The sequence below is a fragment of the Salvelinus fontinalis genome, chromosome 32 (assembly GCF_029448725.1).
Source record: "Salvelinus fontinalis isolate EN_2023a chromosome 32, ASM2944872v1, whole genome shotgun sequence".
NCBI classification, from domain to species: domain Eukaryota; kingdom Metazoa; phylum Chordata; class Actinopteri; order Salmoniformes; family Salmonidae; genus Salvelinus; species Salvelinus fontinalis.
In genome coordinates this window covers 36,444,731-36,467,195 of record NC_074696.1, presented here as the reverse complement: position 1 = coordinate 36,467,195, position 22,465 = coordinate 36,444,731, and the positions used below count along the sequence as shown (strand labels likewise).

At 43.7% G+C, this 22,465-nt stretch overlaps 1 protein-coding gene across 2 annotated transcripts in view; it reads left to right on the top strand.

Annotated features, from left to right (window-relative positions):
- The window catches only part of LOC129831205 (ectonucleotide pyrophosphatase/phosphodiesterase family member 2-like), a 36,697-nt gene that overhangs the window by 3,279 nt on the left and 10,953 nt on the right, over positions 1 to 22,465 (top strand). The window contains exons 5-24 of one of the 2 annotated variants that reach the window (XM_055894329.1): positions 250 to 310; positions 583 to 680; positions 1,052 to 1,131; positions 1,351 to 1,470; positions 1,702 to 1,757; positions 2,423 to 2,488; positions 3,130 to 3,202; positions 3,542 to 3,650; positions 4,114 to 4,239; positions 4,376 to 4,407; positions 4,537 to 4,664; positions 4,797 to 4,881; positions 4,988 to 5,075; positions 5,245 to 5,414; positions 9,489 to 9,534; positions 9,853 to 9,909; positions 10,977 to 11,116; positions 11,791 to 11,932; positions 12,167 to 12,244; positions 13,667 to 13,799. In XM_055894329.1, the coding sequence (XP_055750304.1) occupies positions 250 to 310; positions 583 to 680; positions 1,052 to 1,131; positions 1,351 to 1,470; positions 1,702 to 1,757; positions 2,423 to 2,488; positions 3,130 to 3,202; positions 3,542 to 3,650; positions 4,114 to 4,239; positions 4,376 to 4,407; positions 4,537 to 4,664; positions 4,797 to 4,881; positions 4,988 to 5,075; positions 5,245 to 5,414; positions 9,489 to 9,534; positions 9,853 to 9,909; positions 10,977 to 11,116; positions 11,791 to 11,932; positions 12,167 to 12,244; positions 13,667 to 13,799 (1,888 nt within the window). The remainder of the gene's footprint in view (positions 1 to 249; positions 311 to 582; positions 681 to 1,051; positions 1,132 to 1,350; positions 1,471 to 1,701; positions 1,758 to 2,422; positions 2,489 to 3,129; positions 3,203 to 3,541; positions 3,651 to 4,113; positions 4,240 to 4,375; positions 4,408 to 4,536; positions 4,665 to 4,796; positions 4,882 to 4,987; positions 5,076 to 5,244; positions 5,415 to 9,488; positions 9,535 to 9,852; positions 9,910 to 10,976; positions 11,117 to 11,790; positions 11,933 to 12,166; positions 12,245 to 13,666; positions 13,800 to 22,465) is intronic. The other variant, XM_055894330.1, reaches the window with a different exon arrangement.

Sequence of the window (22,465 nt, the reverse complement as noted above, 5' to 3'; positions counted from 1 at the left end):
TATGTTGTTTGCTCTACAATGAACCAATAGAAAGTGCAAGCTGTGAGTAACTTTCACATTCTTCATGTATTATACGTATCATCCTCATACTCTGACAACCCTTGCTAATCTGCATATTTTCGAAATGAAGAAGTGAAACATTGCAACAAGCAGTGTGAAGAAAATTCTTATTTTGAATCAAATTCCAATGTACCGGAAACAGACTTTTACTAGATCATGTGCTAGACTTTTCCAATTCTCCTATTGCAGGAGACACTAAATGGGTGGACGGTGAGTGTGAGGACATCACAGGCCCTGAATGTCCTGCAGGGTAGGTTTGAATCAAAAACTCAAGAATGTTTTCTTATTATTTATGATTTTATCCTCAGAAACAGCGACAATGGCTTCATGGTCTGGGGAAAGTGGCAGCAGTTGAGCAGTCACCTCCAACTTGGACTGGAACCAGTAGCCCTGTTGGCACTTTTTGACCTAACACTGCTAGGCCATATGGTTCCCATATAATTTGTGTAAACTAAAGAAGTGACATCTTATCAACATGAAATTTTCCATGACAGCTTTTGAGTATTTGATCATTCTTCCCAGTTTTATCCGCCCTCCTCTGATCATGCTGTCGGTGGATGGGTTCCGGGCCTCCTACATGAAGAAGGGCAAAGCGGTGATCCCCAACATGGAGAAACTGAGTAAGTCACTCCCACTCACATCCTGACACTAGATAGGCCATACTGTAGCTAATGGCGTTGAAAGCAGAAAAGGTGAAGTACCCAGGCAACTTGCATGTCAATCACATTTATTTTATAAGGTCGTTTTTACGTTAACAGTTGTCATAAAGTAGCTTACAGATACCCAGCCTAAAACTCCAAAGAGCAAGCCATGCAGAGGCAGAAGCACAGTGGCTAGGAAAAACTGCATAGAAAGCATAGGGGTGTCTAGGAAAAAAACACCCGCTACTCTACTCTATTATGTTCTAGATCAGAATGGATGTGTTTAGTTATCATGCAGTGTGATGAAATATTCTAGGCTACTGATCATTGGCTAATTTATTTCCATATAGGAACATGTGGCACTCATGCACCCTACATGCGACCAGTGTACCCCTCCAAAACTTTCCCCAATTTGTATACTCTTGCCACGGTATGTTTACTTATTCCGATGCATGTCCATATGAATTTCCACTGTTTTATTGAAACTTGAAATAAAATATGTTTTCAATTAGATGGTTTCCAATACATGTCCATGTACATTGTAACAACATGTAACAACATTATAATAACATTGTAACACCTTTTAAACAGATCAATTATGTTTCAATGATGTTTCTCTGGTAACTCTGTGAGTTGTGATGTTTTCAAGGGGCTTTATCCTGAGTCTCATGGAATAGTGGGAAACTCCATGCATGACCCCGTGTTCGACGCCAATTTCCACTTGAGGGGGAGGGAGAAACTGAACCACCGCTGGTGGGGTGGCCAACCTGTGAGTGTATAGATACTGTCCAATTCTTCACACTTACACGGTTTTTAAACTTAGGGAAATACACCAATACGTTTGCAGAAGCACAATGACATTTCTAATGTAAGATAGCAACTTGGAGCAGCATCAAGTGGTTAGGAATGGATAGGATAATAAGTGAATGGGTTTTTTGCATACTGTATGCCTCATGTTTTATATTTGTGGAACAATGCTTGTTTCCCTGTATGTCTGTAGATCTGGATCACTGCAGAGAAGCAAGGGGTGAAGGCAGGCACCTTCTTCTGGCCGTGGTGCGTTAACTCTCTTTGTCAATTACTTTTTGTTTTTTGACTGTCAGTTTTGCCCTTTATGAATGTGTTATTCAGTGCGTTTCTATGGGCTATAGCAGTAAAGGCCAAATTCAATATTGTATCAAATAATTTATATATATATTTTTTATACCTACAGGGGTCCAAATATTCCAAATCAAATAGCTAAAGGATCCATGGTATTACCATCTTTAACCCCCCCCCCCCCCCCCTCCATTGAGTGGTGAAACTTAGTATAAAGATGATGATAAGGGTCAATATACATACAAATAAGTTGTGATTTTACTTGTGAAATGACGCAAACATTTGCATATCTATGACCTAATAAGCACGAGGGAGCTGGTCCATCCTACAGCACATCTTTACAAACAATACCCCCCATACAAGCAGACACATTGGCCATTGAGCTCTCAAAGCATGGTAGCGTAGAGCCCAGCTTGTTTTGCTAGCAAGTTTCCCTAATTAGTATACAAACATGAGAGCCACGTTAGACTGCCAGACGAACACTTTGGTTGATATTTCTACGTTTTGGCACCCTTTTGGATTTTTTCAAAAATGTTTTACCCCCATAACATGCAGTTATTCTAGAACTAAACCATGAGATACCTTGGTCAGTATACTTGACTGACATGTCTGTGTCGTTGCAGGGTGATTCCACTGGAGAGGAGAATCCTGACCATCTTGCGTTGGCTAAGTCTTCCTGACGATGAGAGGTTAGATATTCATCCCCAATGCTCATTTCATGTTAACATCAACCTGTTGCAACCTCACTTCCACCAATTTGTCCAAACAAATTTCCCCAAGACACTCAGATGGACTAATTTGGGAGGGGGCGGGAGCATTAATATATATAAGAGTATTAATAGATACTGAATAGAGAAGCAAGCTACTGTACTGATTATGGGTCAGTGGTTGAGCTGTGTGTCTGTACTGGGATCAGTGGTTGAGCTGTGTGTCTGTACTGAGGTCAGAGGTTGAGCTGTGTGTCTGTACTGGGATCAGTGGTTGAGCTGTGTGTCTGTACTGAGGCCAGTGGTTGAGCTGTGTCTGTACTGACGTCAGTGGTTGAGCTGTGTGTCTGTACTGAGGTCAGTGGTTGAGCTGTGTCTGTACTGACGTCAGTGGTTGAGCTGTGTGTCTGTACTGAGGTCAGTGGTTGAGCTGTGTGTCTACTGAGTATGCGTCAGTGGTTGAGCTGTGTGTCTGTACTGAGGTCAGTGGTTGAGCTGTGTGTCTGTACTGAGGTCAGTGGTTGAGCTGTGTGGCTGTACTGAGTATGGGTCAGTGGTTGAGATGTGTGTCTGTACTGAGTATGGGTCAGTGGTTGAGATGTGTGTCTGTGTGTTATTTCTAGGCCCTATGTGTACGCTGTCCACTCAGAGCAGCCTGACACCTTCGGACACAGACTGGGGCCCTTCAGCACTGAGGTGAGCTCCTCTGATTGGGCCAGAAATAACCTCATCCCCAGGCTCAAATTGGTTCGACAGAGAGAGCGAGAGCTGGCTGGTGGACGAAATTAGGGCAAAGATGGTTAATGGTTGCTATGGGGTTGTGTGGGTGTGGTGGGGGAAGTTTCATGTAAGAGCAACTAATTTTAAGGGGCTAAAGAGCTAAATCTTGATGCGCTCTCTAACTACGGTGATATTTACGCATCGATACTGTAAATACAGGTAAAATGTTATCATGAACCACAATTGACAAATTCCAGAGATTGTTCTTCAGGCATGACTTACTGTAGTAACCTTGGTGTGTTTTGTGTGCTGTAGTTGGACAACCCCCTGAGGGAGATTGATAATGTCATTGGACAGCTGATGAACGGCCTGAAGCAGATGAACCTACACCGCTGTGTCAACATCATCGTCGTTGGAGACCATGGTATGGAAGAATAGACCACAATTTTGAATTGTATCTGCACTAGCCTATGTCTACTCTGGTTAACTGACTTAATATTTTGTTAATTTAACTAGGCAAGTCAGTTAAGAACACATTCTTATTTAAAATGATGCCCTACCGGGGAACAGTGGGTTAACTGCCTTGTTCAGGGGTAGAACAACAGATTTTTACATTGTCAGCTCAGGGATTCAATCCAGCAACCTTTTGGTTACTGGCCCAACACTCTAACCACTTGGCTACCTGCCACCCCTGAATAACACCCAAACCAGATGTCTTTCCGATGTCTTGATAACATTGTGAAAATATCCATATTTACCTTGTTGTAATCTGGTTATTTGATGTCTCTACAACCAGAAAACCATTTTACAAGCATAAAATCATGTTTAAAAAAAAAAAAAAGTTTATTAACCTTGGCTTATGTTAACTTGTCTCTTTCTCCCCCTAGGAATGGAGGAGGCCCACTGTGATAGGACTGAGTTCCTCAGTACCTATCCCGTGAACGTGGATGAGATCAATCTGATCCCTGGATCTCTTGGGAGAATCCGGGCCCGGGATCCCAAATCAACCACCTGTGAGTTACACAGTACTGTAAGAGAATGGATGTAGCAGGCTAGATATGTGAACTAGAATGTGTTCACACATATTTCTTTCTTTCTAGTTTATTTTCCTATGTATCTGTTTTACTTTTTTATGTTTACTTTTTTCAGATGACCCAAAAGTAGTTGTGGCAAATCTTACAGTAAGTGCACATGGGGGGGGGATAATTTTTTTTAATGTTTTTGTTAGATATTTTGCTGGCTGTGTAGAACTTACAGTAAGTCATCTACATGTGTGGTCACAGAGTCCATGTAATGACCTTGTTTTTCAGTGTAAAATGCCAACCCAGCACTTTAAGCCTTACTTGAAACAACACCTCCCGAAACGGCTTCACTACGCCAACAACCGCAGAATTGAGGCTGTCCACTTACTCATGGAGAGAAAGTGGCACGTTGCTTGGTATTGTATTTTTCTACACTACTAGTACTATCAACTCAACTAGATTAAGTTAAAAGCATTATATGGAATTTGTGGACTAATTGGTTTTTGTGTAATGCTTTTTATTCTGTATATTCTTTCTATGTGATGCAGGAAAGTACCTGAAAACAGGAGGCATCCTGGGAGATGTGGTTTCTTTGGTGACCACGGATTTGACAATAAGATCACCAGTATGCGGGTAAACACTTAAATTACCATTCTATCAGTGCAACATTTTTCAGATACTGTACTGTATTCTTAGCTGCTTGTGCTTACATTGTTTCCAATGTTTGTTCCCTATATAGACAATCTTTTTGGGCTATGGACCAAGCTTTATGTTCCAGACCAAAGTGGCAGAATTTGAAAATATCGAGTTGTACAATGTCATGTGCGGTACGATTTCTTTCTGTACTTATTAAGTGCTAGTACGAGCTTATTTGTTGGCACCCCTTATTACTCTGAAACCAATATTTACAAGAGTTATTTTATAACCAGGAAATATAAAGTCTCTGTGGAAACTTTGTTGCATACCAAATCCATCTCATATGCTCTTCTTTCCCAGACCTCCTGGGCTTAGTCCCTGCCCCTAACAATGGAACCCATGGCAGTCTGAATGACATGCTGAAAGCTCCTCCTTTCACACCGATCATGCCAGAGGAAGTGACCCCACCCACCACCTCTGACACCACCTCTGCCACAACCTACGACTTGGGATGTAGCTGTGACAATGAGGTCAGTGGTGAGGTCATGACTGGAAACCAACTCAAAGAGTTTCATAGAGTAACAGGGTTGGGGTACATTCCATTTTCATTTCAGGTCATTTGGGAGCTACATTGAGATTCCAATTCCTTTCCATTTATTACAACTTAATGACACATACATTCTTGAAATCACTTCTTAAAGGTAACAATTAAGTACCTTACTGTTAGTTTCAATTAAAATGGTCAAAAAGAAACAAAAATAGCTTCTTAGCAAAGAGCAATTTCTCAAGTAAGAATTTAGCTAGGACTGTCTGGGACTGGTCTGATTAGGGAAGTAAAACTGAAAACTAGCTGGTATTGGCAGAGAGGTTTGGAACTCTCTTTCTTATAATGGCGCCGGAGGGGATGGCTGCCGTTTTACGGGCTCCTAACCAACTGTTCAATTTTGTTTGTTTTTTCGCATTGTTTGTAACTCATTAGGTACATAATTTTGCTGCTACCGTCTCTTATGACCGAAATTAGCTTCTGGACATCAGAATTGCGATTAATCAACTCGGACTGGACAAAGATTTTATTTTAATGAATCCGACGCGAAGGATTTACTGCTCTGTCAAGACAATGCCCAAAACCCCATCATCAGCGTGAAGAAAACACGGAGGAAAAGGTGTAGGAGGGCGGGGTGCCTTGTAAGAATTTGCCGACGAGTAGGTAAAGCACCACTTCCCTCCGTATTATTGGCCAACATGCAATCATTGGAAACAAACTGGACGATCTACGATTGAGACTGTCCTACCAACGGGACATTAAAAACTGTAATATCTTATGTTTCACCGAGATGTGGCTGAATGACGACACGCATAATATAGAGCTGGCTGGCTTCTCCGTGCATCGGCAGGACAGAGCAGCTACGTCTTGTAAGACGAGGGGCGGAGGTGTGTGTCTATTTGTCAATAACTGCTGGTGCGCGATGTCTAATATCAAAGAAGTCTCGAGGTATTGCTTGCCTGAGGTAGAAAACCTCATGATAAGCATTAGACCACACTGTCTACCAAGAGAGTTCTCATCTATATTATTCATAGCCGTCTATGTACCACCACAAACCGATGCTGGCACTAAGACTGCACTCAACGAGCTGTATAAGGCCATAAGAAAACCAGAAAATGCTCATCCAGAAGCGGTGCTCCTAGTGGCCGGGAACTTTAATGCAGGCTAACTTAAATCAGTTTTACCTCATTTCTACGAGCATGTCACATGTGCAACCAGAGGAAAAATAAATCTAGACCACCTTTACTCCATACACAGAGACGCGTACAAAGCTCTCCCTCGTCCTCCATTTGGAAAATCTGACCATAATTATATCCTCCTGATTCCTGCTTACATGCCAAAATTAAAGCAGGAAGTACCAGTGACTCACTTAATACGGAAGTGGTCAGATGACGTGGATGCTATGCTACAGGACTGTTTTGCTAGCACAGACTGGAATATGTTCCAGGATTCATCCAATGGTATTGAGGAGTATTCCACCTCAGTCACCTGCTTCATCAATAAGTGCATCGACGACGTTGTCCTCACAGTGACCGTACATACATTTCCCAACCAGAAGCTATAGATTACAGGCAACATCTGCAGCGAGTTAAAGGCTAGAACTGCCGCTTTCCAAGAGCGGGACACTAATCTGGACGCTTATGAGAAATCCCGCTATGCCGTCAAATTAACCATCGAACAGGCAAACCGTCAATACAGGACTAAGATTGAATCCTACTACACCGGCTCTGATGCTCATCGGATGTGGCAGGGCTTGAAAAATATTACGCACTACAAAGGGAAACACAGCCGCAAGCTGCCCAGTCAAGCAAGCCTACCAGTCGAGCGAAATGCCTTTTATGCTCGCTTTGAGCCAAGAAACACTGAAGTATGCATGAGAGCACCAGCTGTTCCGGACGACTGTGTGATCACGCTCTCGGTAGCCGATGTGAGCAAGACCTTTAAACAGGTCAACATTCACAAAGCCGCGGAGCCAGATGGATTACCAGGACGTATACTCAAAGCATGCGCGGACCAACTGGCCAGTGTCTTCACTGACATTTTCAACCTCTCCCTGACCTAATCTGTAATACCTACATGTTTCAAACAGACCACCATAGTCCCTGTGCCCAAGGAAGCGAAGGTAACCTGCCTAAATGATTACCGCCCCGTAGCACTCATGTCTGTGGCCATGAAGTGCTTTGAAAGTCATGGCACACATCAACACCGTCATGCAGGAAACCCTTGACCCACTCCAATTTGCGTACTGTCACGCCCTGACCGTAGATTGCTTTGTATGTTTCTATTTTTAGTTTGGTCAGGGTGTGATGTGGGTGGGTATTCTATGTTGTAGGTCTAGGTTTTCTGTTTCTATGTGTTTGGCCTGGTATGGTTCTCAATCAGAGGCAGCTGTCTATCGTTGTCTCTGATTGAGAGCCATACTTAGGTAGCCTGTTTTCCCACTTGTGTTTGTGGGTGGTTATTTTCTGGTTAGTGTTTGTTGCACCTGTCAGAACTGTTAGTTGGTCGTAAATATTTTCTTAACTCTATTTCTTGAACTGCATTGTTGGTTGAGGGCTTTAAAGTAAGCATTTCACGGTAAGGTCTACCTACACCTGTTGTATTCGGCACATGTGACAAATAACATTTGATTTGATTTGATGAACTAATTCACCGCCAGGTGATGTCACCGGGCAGGCCAAAACTCCATCCCACTTAAACAGGCTGAAATTTCCGTTGGTCTTTTCAAACAACACTAAAAGTGCATTATCATAATTTTCGCAATTTCACAGTATTATTCAAACCTTATAGTGTGTAAATATATATAAACTCAGCAAAAAAAGAAACGTCCCTTTTTCAGGACCCGGTCTTTCAAAGATAATTCGTAAAAATCCAAATATCTTCACAAATCTTCATTGTAAAGGGTTTAAACACTGTTTCCCATGTTTGTTCAATGTAAACAATTAATGAACATGCATCTGTGGAACGGTCGTTAAGACACTAACAGCTTACAGACGGTAGGCAATTAAGGTCACCATTATGAAAACCTAGGACACTAAAGAGGCCTTTATACTGACTCTGGAAAAACACCAAAAGAAAGATGCCCAGGGTCCCATGCCTTAGGCATGCTGCAAGGAGGCATGAGGACTGCAGATGTGGCCAGGGCAATAAATTACAATGTCCGTACTGTGAGACGCCTAAGACAGCGCTACAGGGAGACAGGACGGACAGCTGATTGTCCTCGCAGTGGCAGACCTGCACAGGATCGGTACATCCGAACATCACACCTGCGGGACAGGTACAGGGTGGCAACAACAACTGCTCGAGTTACACCAGGAACGCACTGTTACGGCTCTCGTTTGTGGAATGACCGGACCAAGGTGCGGCGTGGTAGGCGTACATCGTTCTTTTTATTGATGACACCAAAAGCAAATGCAAAATAACAACGACAAAAACGAAAGCGTCCCTTTTTCAAGGCAAATAAACTATACAGAAAACAAGATCCCACAAAACCCAAAAGGAAACCGAAAAGGATCCCCAATCAGAGACAACAATAGACAACAACAGCCAAAAACACAAAGAAATAGAAAACATAGATTTTCCCACCCGATTCACCCTGAGAATAATAAGGATCTCTAAGGTCAGGGCGTGACACGCACAATCACTCCATCAGTGCTCAGACTGTCCACAGTAGGCTGAGAGAGGCTGGACTGAGGGCTTGTAGGCCTGAGGGCTTGTAGGCCTAGCAATTAAATGTCACAGGTGGTGATATTTCAAGCTGAAGAGTGAGCTTTACCAACTCAACTCGGTTACAGACACACCATGACAATGTGACACAACATCACCTATGGGCACTAACTAGGCAAGTCAGTTAAGACCACATTCTTATTTACAATGATGGCCTACCCCAGCCAAACACTGGGCCAATTGTGCACTGCCCAATTGGACTCCCAATCACTGCCAGATGTGAGACAGCCTGGATTTGAACCAGGGACTGTAATGACACTTCTTGCACTGAGATGCAGTGCCTTAGACCCCTGTGCCACTCAGGAGCCCTGAAGGTCTCTGTCTTCTGTTACAGAACAAAGTAGAGGAGAACAATCAGAGATTCAGCCCAGCAGCAGATGGTAAGTGACTATCTTCTAGAGTGTGGTCGGTTACAGTTTACTTAAAGAGATAGTTCTCATTTTTGACGTTTTAGCTTATTTTCCACTTACCTAGGGTGTTGTGGAGACATCCAAACCATGTTTAAGTTTGTTAGCAGGTTATTTATCAACTTCCAGAATCTCCTGACTAACAGTTTTTGTGAAATATTGTGTCAGTTAGCGGTGCATTCAAAAGTATTATAACTGGCCTAGTCTCTCTTGACAAGGTATGACATGAAATGTGAAAAATGCTAATGTGGGGAGATTGACTTGCATTGGATTTTGGACACAAATGGCCAGGTAAACAAAACCAAAGCATGGATTGCTGTCTTACCTTGTCCATAAACTGTTCACAGGGTAAGGAAACTATGTCATTTTGTAATTTGAGTGAACTATCCCTTTAACTATTCTGAAACTCATACCCTGACATTCTCCTTTTACTGAGTGAATAAGAGCTTAGCAATCACCTGACGTGTAACCGGTGGCATTGTGTGGCTTAACAGCTTTGCTTCCTCGCTCACACGTTCGCAACTGGGATTGATCTTATGTCTTCTGTATCCCAAACACATGTGACCACCCTCTTGTATCACATCCATGACGCTGTTGGGGGTATTTCAAGCTGAGGTGTGAGCTTTATCAACTCAACTTGGTTACACTCGCTCCTCTCAGTCCACAGCAACCCCAGCCGTTGAGCTGAGCGCAGCTGCAGATCTGGGGCACGACACCACTTTAACCGGCGGCATGCTACTTGCTTAACAGCTTTGCTTCCTCGCTCACAAGTCCACTGCTGAGAGGGATTGACCTTGCGTCCTCTGTCTCGCAAATACACGTGACCGTCCTCTTGAAACACCTTAGCCAGATTAGCCACGAAAAGCAATTAAATGGCACAGGTGGTGGTATTTCAAGCTGAAGAGTGAGCTTTACCAATTTAACTCGGTTACAGACACTCCATGAAAATGTGAATTTGATTGGTCGAGAACCCGTAGTGCAGAGCGTTTACACATTGTACATGTTCATTTTCCACTCCCGAGTGTCTCCAGCCAGCTCCAACACATTTTCCCCATGGTTTTGAATGCGTTAACTAATGCAAATGCTAATGCTAACCCTAATGCTAATGCTAACCCTAATATAAATGCTAACCCTAATACTAATGCTAATGCTAACCCTAATACTAATGCTAATGTGATAACTGTATTTATTATCGCAAGCATCATATCAGTGTCTACATGTGAAAACATAGTTTTTACATTCTGTAATTAAAAAGATGACAACAACCAGAAAATCGTAGTATGCATGAAACATGCAATATTCAGACAATATAACATGAAAAGAGTGCTATACTGTAGAATTCAAATACAGAGTGTCTGATTTCGAACCTAGGTTTACTACTGCCCTCCTTGCTTGATTAACTGGTGTTTTCACAGAAGCCACACACCTCCCCTTCGGTCGACCAGCGGTTATTTTTCAAACGACGTACAGCCTCCTCCTCCACAGTGATTTCATCAGTGGATACAGCCAGGAGCTCTCCATGCCCCTATGGACGTCATTCACAGTTCCCAAACAAGTAGGGTATTCATCACATGGAACACAACAAATGAAACTGACCTCAAGTCATTTAATGACTCGATCCATATGATTTGAGAGTTTGTCCTCAGACCTGGGTCATGTTGATTAGTTGATTAGTGGTTTCCGAATGTTTTTTTACTTGTGACCCACATAAGGCTATTCTTGTTACCCACAGAATAGACACACAACTTTTTTTTTATAGCCACAGGCCAGTCTTTGGTCAGGGACCTACCAGTATGTCTGGAGTCACCATTTGGGAAACATTGCAGTAGGTCATATATTTCCAAAGCTCTTTTGAAATGTCTCTGTATACTTGAATGGTTGCAGGGAGTAGCATGCATGAAAACAATTAGTAGTCCTGTTAGGAGATCGTAAATGTAATGTTGGTCTTTGACTCAACTGGTTAATTGTATTTTGTATTAGAATGAGCCTGGTTTTGATTTATTGGGGGCAGAGAGCCTGGATAGGGACTTGCGTAACACTAACCTAACAGAACCCTATACAGATTTAGAAACGATACAGCACACAAATCAACTAATGACATGGGCCCCAATCACATACAGAAACACTGTATTGGGTGTTTGTAAACAATGGGTGTTTGTATACCACTTCTATCTCATTTTACGATGGGATTTCACAATGTGTTACCAATGACAACATGTTCCCTTCCAGGAAGAAGTCACGCCCCTCCCTGAGCCTGAGCCAGTGAGTGAGTGTGTGAGAGCAGACCTGCGGGTCCCTCCTGAACACAGCCAGGCCTGCACCACCTACAGCCAGGATACAGACGTCTCCTATGGCTTCCTCTATCCACCAGGTGAGTTGCACACTAGTCCACCCTGTGTCATGTTCATTAAGGCACACTGAAGCAAAACATGTTGCAATGCAAAATAAAAACAAACGTATCTTATTGGACAAGTTCAGACAGTATCTCCCGTTTCACTCAGTTTGGTTCCTAAAGGAGATGACCCTGGTCTTGGGGGTGTGCAGGCTTTTTTCCAGGCCTAAATGGGAGGTAAATTAAAGTATATATTTACATTTTTTATGCTAGAGCTGGCCCTGTCTCCTGAATCAAAATATGATGCATCACTGATCACAAACACCGTTCCCATGTACCCTGCATTCAAAAGTGAGTATTAATTTATTTATATTTACATATTAAATTTTTATTTGTATATTTCCAACCCATTTGAAAATACTGGTTCAAATGCTTTATAAATCTGCCACTGTGTTTTGTTAAGCAGGTTGTTGTTATAGGTTCTCTAAGGAGATCCTTGTTGCTCAATTTTAGTTTTTCTCTGGTAGATGCTTCCCTCCAAAGCTATTACAGTCACCAATCACATAGTATATAGTACATGTGGCCCTCTGTGAGTGTTGTGCTGTATCTTTGCTTGGACTGGCCATGCAAATGTGTGGAGGGAGAGGTAGGAGGGGGAGTGAGGAGGGAGGCTAGTCTGATGACCTCAGGTCTGGGAGAGAAGGGACAGGCTGACACCCATTGTCCTCTCACTGGAGAGAGACGTCCAGTACCCACCCACGCACTCACACACACACACACACACACACACACACACACACACACACACACACACACACACACACACACACACACACACACACACACACACACACACACACACACACACACACACACACACACACACACACACACACACACACACACACACAAAGAGAGAGCCTCAGTGAAGCCTGATGTGGTGAATGATTGTAGAGATGGATGTGAAGAGCAGTTCCCTTGTCTGGGGACTTTTAGAGCAGGGCATGACTTTTACTTCTTCTTGAAGGAATGTGCATCAAGATTAAACCAGCCTTTGGCTTTTGAAATGCTTACAAGGTGCCCTGCTATAATTTAAAAGGTGTAAGACCACATTAATAACATCTATTCACAAAATGCTATACACAGATGCAGTATAGAGAGTATTTTTCAAGGCTGGCTATAAGAATTAATTTCAGTTCATGAGTTCTTATAACGTCCTTGTCACGTTCCTGACCTGTTTTCTGTTGTTTTTGTATGTGTTTAGTTGGTCAGGGCGTGAGTTGGGGTGGGCATTCTATGTTATGTGTTTCTATGTTGGGTTAAATGTGTTGCCTGATATGGTTCTCAATTAGAGGCAGGTGTTTGACGTTTCCTCTGATTGAGAACCATATTAAGGTAGGCTGTTCTCACTGTTTGTTTGTGGGTGATTGTTGCTGTGTCTGTGTTTGTTACACCACATGGTACTGTTTCGTTTTTTTCCTGTTCTTCGTTATATGTAGTTCACAAGTTCAGGTCTGTTTAACGTCGTTTGTTGTTTTGTAAATTATCAAGTGTCTGTTCGTCTTGTCTAATTAAATCATCATGTATTTATCACCCGCTGCGTCTTGGTCCGCTCTCTCCCCGAAAGACGAACGTTACAGTCCTAAATGCATTCATGCAACAGGTGTTATACAGACAATGTTAGAAAGCTTTTGTTTTGGTTCTTTGTGTTGCTGTACCAAAACAAAACCACATTTGCTTGTACCTTGTTCTCTTTTCCCTTCAACTTTCCAGAAGTATGGAGCTACCTCCAGGGGACTCTTCTCAAGCGCTACGCAGAGGAGAATAACGGCATCAATGTGGTCACCGGTCCCATCTTTGACAACAACTACGATGGCCTCCGTGACACCACCGCGAAGATCAAAGAGTAAGAGCTCAGAACAATAGCGTTTGCTGGCCGAGAGCACTTAGCACCTCTGAACGTAATTTGCGAACCGAGTGCATACCGATTTGACATGTTGAATCCCATGAAAAATGTCGGCAGTCAAACATCTACAGTAGATTCACATTACTGCAGTGAGCTAAATCAGGGTCACACAGAGTGATTCTTTGAAACAAAAGTATACACCTCACACACATGGCTATGGGCTTAAAAAAGAAGACACCTGTACCATGTCAGATACAGAGTTGAAATGTATTCAATTTTGAGTTTGCATCCCAAAATTACACTTTTTAAACAGTACCAGTCAAACGTTTGGACACACCTACTCGTTCAAGGGTTTTTCTTTATTTTTACTATTTCTACATTGTAGAATTATAGTGAAGACATCACAACTATGAAATAACAAATATGGAATCATGTAGTAACCAAAAGTGTTAAAATTCTTCAAAGTAGTTGGGGAGGCAGGTAGCCTAGTGGTTAGAGCGTTGGACCAATAACCGAAAGGTTGCTAGATTGAATCTCTGAGCTGACAAGGTAAAAATCTGTCGTTCTGCCCCTGAACAAGGTAATCAGCCCACTTTTCCTAGGCTGTCATTGTAAATAAGAATTTGTTCTTAACTGACTTGCTTAGTTCAATAAAGGTTAAATAAAAAATATATTTTAAAAAGTCACCCTTTCCCTTGATGACAGCTTTGCACACTCTTGGCATTCTGTCAACCAAATCATCCCTAACCATCTCAATTGGGTTGAGGTTGTGTGATTGTGGAGGCCAGGTCATCTGATGTCAGCACTCCATCATTCTTGGTCAAATGGCCCTTACACAGCTTCAAGGTGTGTTGGGTCATTTTCCTGTTGAAAAACAAATGATAGTCCCACTAAGTGAAAACCAGATGGGATGGCGTATCGCTGCAGAATGCTGTGGTAGCCATGCTGGTTAAGTGTGCCTTGAATTCTGAGTAAATAACTGACAGTGTCACCAGCAAAATTACATAAACACACACACAATTAGTTATACAATGGGTACTAACATGACACAAGGAAAAGTCCCTAGTGGATGAAACCGATATGACGGCTTGGTAGACAAAGGAAAGGAGTGGGGACAGCTCAAGAGCGGGAAACTCAGAGTGGACCCACTGTATTACAGTTCATAACTACATGCATGTAAATGCTAATACTTTGAACATGAACAGCCGCTCATTAGAAAATAAATAGCAATTTACATATTTGCGAGTGTATGCCTTTGTTGTCCCTCTCTGTGATCGCCGGTCCGTCTGCTGGATAATAGTTCATCAGAGAGTCTCTGGTTGCGTTCCCCAGAAGTCCCAAGGTCTTTTGTGGTTGTAGGTTGTTAGAATGGATACGTCAGAATACCATTCGAAAATGTTCTTAAATCGGATGCATTTACCAGACTAAAGTATTTAAACAGCTGCAGCCTGAATAATCGATCTTAAGTTTGTAGATTTCTTCACCATTTTAGGGTGGGGAGGATCTCCATGTTCTCTGGTCTTGTGCTTTTGTAGTTGGAGTTTAAACCACTTCACACACCAGCATCACCCGGCGTTTTGGTCTAGAGTAGTAGCCATTTCAACGTGGGGACCCTGTTATCTTGACTAAATGTACATTTTGTCACAAGTCATTTTATTCTGGAGTAGAAAAGGGGGCGTTCCATGACGCTGATGTAAATGTCTGTGCTCACGGGGTGTGGTCACTGACTAGTTATAACTTTACATAAAAAAACATACTCTCATTTAGAAGGCTAACATTATCTTCTCACAAATAGTTTCATATTTTATCATAGATTTTATACAACACTCAGAAGCAAACCCCAAAATTGAGAAGTGTACAGTCATGGCCAAAAGTTTTGAGAATGACACAAATATACATTTTCACTATGTCTGCTGCCTCAGTTTGTATGTTGGCAAATTCCAGAATCCAGAATGTTCTGAAGAGTGATCAGATGAATTGCAATTAATTGCAAAGTCCCTCTTTGCCATGCAAATGAACTGAATCCCCCAAAAACATTTCCACTGCATTTCAGCCCTGCCAAAAAAGGGCTAGCTGACATCATGCCAGTGATTCTCTCGTTAACACAGGTGTTAGTGTTGACGAGGACAAGGCTGGAGATCACTCTGTCATGCTGATTGAGTTCGAATAACAGACTGGAAGCTTCAAAAGGAGGGTGATGCTTGGAATTATTGTTCTTCCTCTGTCATCCATGGTTACCTGCAAGGAAACACGTGCCGTCATCATTGCTTTGCACAAAAGGGCTTCACAGGCAAGGATATTGCTGCCAGTAAGATTGCACCTAAATCAACCATTTATCGGATCATCAAGAACTTCAAGGAAAGCGGTTCAATTGTTGCGAAGAAGGCTTCAGGGCACCCAAGAAAGTCCAGCAAGCGCAAGGACCGTCTCCAAAAGTTGATTCAGCTGCGGGATCAGGGCACCACCAGTACAGAGCTTGCTCAGGAATGGCAGCAGGCAGGTGTGCGTGCATCTGCACACACAGTGAGGCGAAGACTTTTGGAGGATGCCTGGTGTCAAGAAGGGCAGCAAAGAAGCCACTTCTCTCCAGGAAAAACATCAGGGACAGACTGATATTCTGCAAAAGGTACAGGGATTGGACTGCTGAGGACTGGGGTAAAGTCATTATCTCTGATGAATCCCCTTTCCGATTGTTTGGCGCATCCGGAAAAAAGCTTGTCCGGAAAAGACAAGGTGAGCGCTACCATCAGTCCTGTGTCATACCAACAGTAAAGCATCCTGAGACCATTCATGTGTGGGGTTGCTTCTCAGCCAAGGGAGTGGGCTCCCTCACAATTTTGCCTAAGAACACAGCCATGAATAAAGAATGGTACCAACACATCCTCCGAGAGCAACTTCTCCCAACCATCCAGGAACAGTTTGGTGACGAACAATGCCTTTTCCAGCATGATGGAGCACCTTGCCATAAGGCAAAAGTGATAACTAAGTGGCTCGGGAAACAAAACATCGATATTTTGGGTCCATAGCCAGGAAACTCCCCAGACCTTAATCCCATTGAGAACTTGTGGTCAATCCTCAAGAGGCGGGTGGACAAACAAAACCCCACAAATTCTGACAAACTCCAAGCATTGATTATGCAAGAATGGGCTGCCATCAGTCAGGATGTGGCCCAGAAGTTAATTGACAGCATGCCAGGGCGGATTGCAGAGGTCTTGAAAAAGAAGGGTCAACACTGCAGATATTGACTCTTTGCATCAACTTCATGTAATTGTCAATAAAAGCCTTTGACACTTATGAAATGCTTGTAATAATACTTCAGTATTCCATAGTAACATCTGACAAAAATATCTAAAGATACTGAAGCAGCAAACTTTGGAAGTTAATATTTGTGTCATTCTCAAAATTTTTGGCCACGACTGTACACAACCAAAGACACAGTAATGTGTGTTTCCTGTCCTTCATGACATCACCAAATGAAACAAACTCAACATGACTGTTCCTTAAGTGTCCACGGACCACTCCAACTGGTTGGAGTAGAGAAATATTGTTACATGATTCAACCTTTTGACGTTACCGTACTGCAAAGTCTTTCTGTCTTAACAAAGGGATTCTCAACTTTAATTTTGGCAGGGTGTGGAAATGAGTTTCGGTATTTACGACCGTCATAAACCTATGGTGGGAGAGAGAGAGGCTATGTACTTCCCCCAAAAGCTATGTACTTCCCCCAAAAAGGCGCGGCCTGAAAGTCCCCCTTTGGTGGGTTCAATCTTGTGATTATCCTACAAGTTGCAAGCCAACACAAAAATAACGATCACTTGATGTCCTGGTTGTGTTTCATCATTGCAGTCCCCCTCTGGTGGTTGACCTTGGTAGGCACTCTGAGAGCGGAGCAGTCCACCACAAGGTTGGGCAGTGGATGTCCAGTTGGTGATCGTTGTTGCAGTCCCCCTCTGGTGGTCGACCCGGGCAGGATTTCTGCAAATGAAGCAGGCTGCCACAACGATGGGCAGTGGATGTCCGGATTGGGATTGCCATTCCGGACCCGTCGTCTGGTCGTCCAGGCTGGTGGATCTAGGCAGTAACTTAGGCAGATGTTAACAACGCACGCACACACACTCATGAAATACATAATTCAATTTCTTCCCAAATGAGCAGCGTTGTGGCACTAAGTGAAGGTTGTATGGGGAACTTGTTTATGGCTCTATCACTTCCTAAGTGTCAAAGGAAATGAAACAAAAAGGAATGAAAGCATAAACAAAATATATACAAAATATAGTTATCACACCTTCATCTAATTGGACTGTATTCTATATATGTTCAAGGTCTTGGCAAAATGACCCTATCATGACATTGTCTAATGTCATATCTAGGGTGTTCCTAATTTCCAGTGTGTTGCTTAGGGCACTATCCTAAGTTGATAACTACATGATAAATCTACAGCTGTAAGTCACTAGCTTCAGGTAGTCTACAGGGATGACCTATGGACCTCTGTGGAGAAACTGGTGAGTACTGTAACTGTGGTCAAAAGCCTAAGAGTACATTTTCAACTTTACTAAAGCTGGTATTTTGTTCGAACCCTTAAGCGATCCGAGCATAAAACCTCATTAAATGTTCCGTTGCACGTGTGCGTTTGTGCTTACACAAGCGCACATACCAAGGGAAAGAAACCAAGTATCCGGGTAGGCTAAAACCTGTTCAGAATGAGTCTGATGTCGTCAGATAATTTCTAGGTCAATGCCTGGAGGTCAGTAAGAATTGATGTCGACCTCAAGACGTGTTAAAAGAACCTGTAGTAGTTTTACTACACTTCAATGCGTCTTACACCATTGTAGTGGTGATAGGTATGAAAGAGTCTATTTCATGACGGAAGTACTCTCTAAGCACTGAACCAGTCGTACGCGGTGTGATCATGTTTCATAACTTCTAATAACTTTTCTCCTGAATGGAGGGTTTTGTTTATTAGTGGCATGTGTGTTAACCATCAGAAGAGTGTTCTGGAGATTCCCTTACACGTGTTGCACTCTGAGTGACTACCAACTCCTCTGTCGCTATTATCAATAGCAATTTGACTTGTGAGGTCTCTAATCCTCTTACTGATAGTTGCTGGACTGACTGTGGCATTGGTACTGGTACTCAAGGAGACCAGTTATCCTAACGATTTATTAATTATTGTTGAAACTACACATGGCAAGGCATGATTATTTTTGCAGTTTGTTTTGGAGGTGGAACATCCACTGAACTTCTTTTACGACCAGTGTGGTACACCTCAGTAATATCTTAGATGTGTTCTAAGGTTATCCCCGTCTATGGGCCTGTCCGCTCCTCTCTGTTCTCATAGGGGAGTTTACAACTAGATTTGTTTTCTGCTCTGGCCCCTCTCCCCCTTTGTGTCACAGGACCCCCCCCCCACCAGCAGTTGGTGTTGGTGTCTGAGGCACAAAGGAAAAGTTCGGACCCTATGTACGAGTTGTTAGCGGCCGCGTTATTATGAGAATGAGAACTTTTCCACCAAATCTCCTGGTGTTTGTGCATCAAAACGCTCAGTGGCTGTCGAGGCTTGTCAGTCACCACAGCGTCCACGTGTGGCAACCTCTTCAGTACCTGCGAACTAAGACGAGAATATCTGTCTGTGACATTGTAAGGTGCTTCACCAGTGGGAGTCATCGGGTCAGGTGCGGGACTGACGCCATTAGTGTCATTGTAAGGGGTGACAGTCCCCCACAAAGCGGAAGATGTATTATCGGAAGCAGAGTACACTCTGCGCATCTATGTTTTTCCTGCTGAGACGGCCGCAGTGCTTGCGGAAGTGTCCGTAGGGCAAGAGAAGTTCATCTCAACCACAGTATTGCATGACTTCAAGGAGAAGGGAAGTTGCTCATTCACAGAGACTGCTGGCTCAAAATCATGAAAAGAATGGTCAATCAGGTTTGCTGATTGAATGTGATGAGCTATCGTAATATCTCCTTGGATCGGATTCTGCACCAAGAGGTTTCGAGGTCTTTTCCTAAGGGGTGCTTTCGACAGACACCCCTCGTGGATGACTGCATTGCAGTGGAGAAGGCACTTTGACCTGTGACCATGGTTGGTTTTCCATCAAGTCAGCTCCTAGTAGCAGGGGTTCAGATTCGAGGATGGTCACATACAAGCGAACAAGCAATACGTCCTAGAAGTCTAGTTTCAGCATGATTCTCAATGTGAGAGGCGAGGTAGTCTGAGTGAAACCTCGAAGTGTAGTGTCGCATTGTTCCACTTTTAACCCACGTTTAGTTGGCTTCAACGCCATTTTGAGATCATTGAACAATGTTTGAGAGATGAGTGATATTGTCGTGTCCGAATCAATTAGCGCATGACAAGTTAAGCAGTCCTCCAGGACTGTTTCCAGGTATGGCCGTTTAGAGTGGCGTTTAGTGGACATATTCCCCACAAAGTGGAGTGGTCGTTCGCAACGACATGATGTGCCATTTTAGTTCAAGGTGAAAGGACTTTTCGGATTTTTAGTGGGCTTGCCTTTAGCGAAGCTTTAGACCTTTTTCTTTGCAACCTTTGTATCAGAGTCTATAGACAACGTGTAACGTTCTTTGCTTCACGGAAACATGGCTCACTCGAGAGACGCTAACGGAGTCGATGCAGCCAGCTGGTTTCTTCACGCATTGCGCCGACAGAAACAAACATCTTTCTGGTAAGAAGAGGGGCGGGGGGGTATGCCTTATGATTAACGAGACGTGGTGTGATCATAACAACATACAGGAACTCAAGTCATTCTGTTCACCTGACTTAGAATTCCTCACAATCAAATGTCGACCACATTATCTACCAAGGGAATTCTCTTCGATTATAATCACAGCCGTATATATTCCCCCCCAAGCAGACACATCGATGGCCCTGAACGAACTTTATCTGACTCTATGTAAACTGGAAACCACACACCCTGAGGCTGCATTCATCGTAGCTGGGGATTTTAACAAGGCTAATCTGAAAACAAAACTCCCTCAATTCTATCAGCATATCGATTGTGCTACCAGGGCTGGTAAAACCCTGGATCATTGTTATTCTAACTTCCGCGACGCATATAAGGCCCTCCCCCGCTCTCCTTTCGGAAAGCTGACCACGACTCCATTTCATTGCTTCCAGCCTACAAACAGAAACTAAAACAAGAAGCTCCAGCGCTCAAGTCTGTTCAAGGCTGGTCCGACCAATCTGATTCCACGCTTCAAGACTGCTTCGATCACGCGGATTGGGATATGTTCCGCATTGCGTCCAACAACAACATTGACGAATACGCTGATTCGGTGAGCGAGTTCATTAGAAAGTGCATCGGCGACGTAATACCCACAGCAACGATTAAAACATTCTCAAACCAGATACCGTGGATTGATGGCAGCATTCGCGTGAAACTGAAAGAGCGAACCACTGCTTTTAACCAGGGCAAGGTGACCGGAAACATGACCGAATATAAACAGTGCAGCTATTCCCTCCGCAAGGCAATCAAACAAGCTAAGTGCCAGTATAGAGACAAAGTAGAGTCGCAATTCAACAGCTCAGACACAAGAGGTATGTGGCAGGGTCTACAGTCAATCACGGATTACAAAAAGAAAACCAGCCCCGTCGCGGACCAGGATGTCTTGCTCCCAGACAGACTAAATAACTTTTTTGCTCGCTTTGAGGACAATACAGTGCCACTGACACGGCCCGCTACCAAAACCTGTAGGCTCTCCATCACTGCAGCCGAGGTGAGTAAAACATTTAAACGTGTTAACCCTCGCAGGGCCGCAGGCCCAGACGGCATTCCCAGCCGCGTCCTCAGAGCATGCGCAGACCAGCTGGCTGGTGTGTTTACGGACATATTCAATCAATCCTTATCCCAGTCTGCTGTTCCCACATGCTTCAAGAGGGCCACCATTGTTCCTGTTCCCAAGAAAGCTAAGGTAACTGAGCTAAACGACTACCGCCCGTAGCACTCACTTCCGTCATCATGAAGTGCTTTGAGAGACTAGTCAAGGACCATATCACCTCCACCCTACCTGACACCCTAGACCCACTCCAATTTGCTTACCGACCCAATAGGTTCACAGACGACGCAATCGCAACCACACTGCACACTGCCCTAACCCATCTGGACAAGAGGAATACCTATGTGAGAATGCTGTTCATCGACTACAGCTCAGCATTTAACACCATATTACCTTCCAAACTCGTCATCAAGCTCGAGACCCCGGGTCTCGACCCCGCCCTGTGCAACTGGGTGCTGGACTTCCTGACGGGCCACCCCCAGGTGGTGAGGGTAGGTAACAACATCTCCACCCCGCTGATCCTCAACACTGGGGCCTGCTGGAGGTCATTTTGCAGGGCTCTGGTAGTGCACCTCCTTGCACTAAGGCGGAGGTACCGGTCCTGCTGCTGGGTTGTTGCCCTCCTACGGCCTCCTCCATGTCTCCTGATGTACTGGCCTGTCTCCTGGTAGCGCCTGCATGCTCTGGACACTACGCTGACAGACACAGCAAACCTTTTTGCCACAGTTCGCATTGATGTGCCATCCTGGATGAACTGCACTACCTGAGCCACTTGTGTGGGTTGTAGACTCCGTCTCATGCTACCACTAGAGTGAGAGCACCGCCAGCATTCAAAAGTGACCAAAACATCAGCCAGGAAGCATAGGAACTGAGAAG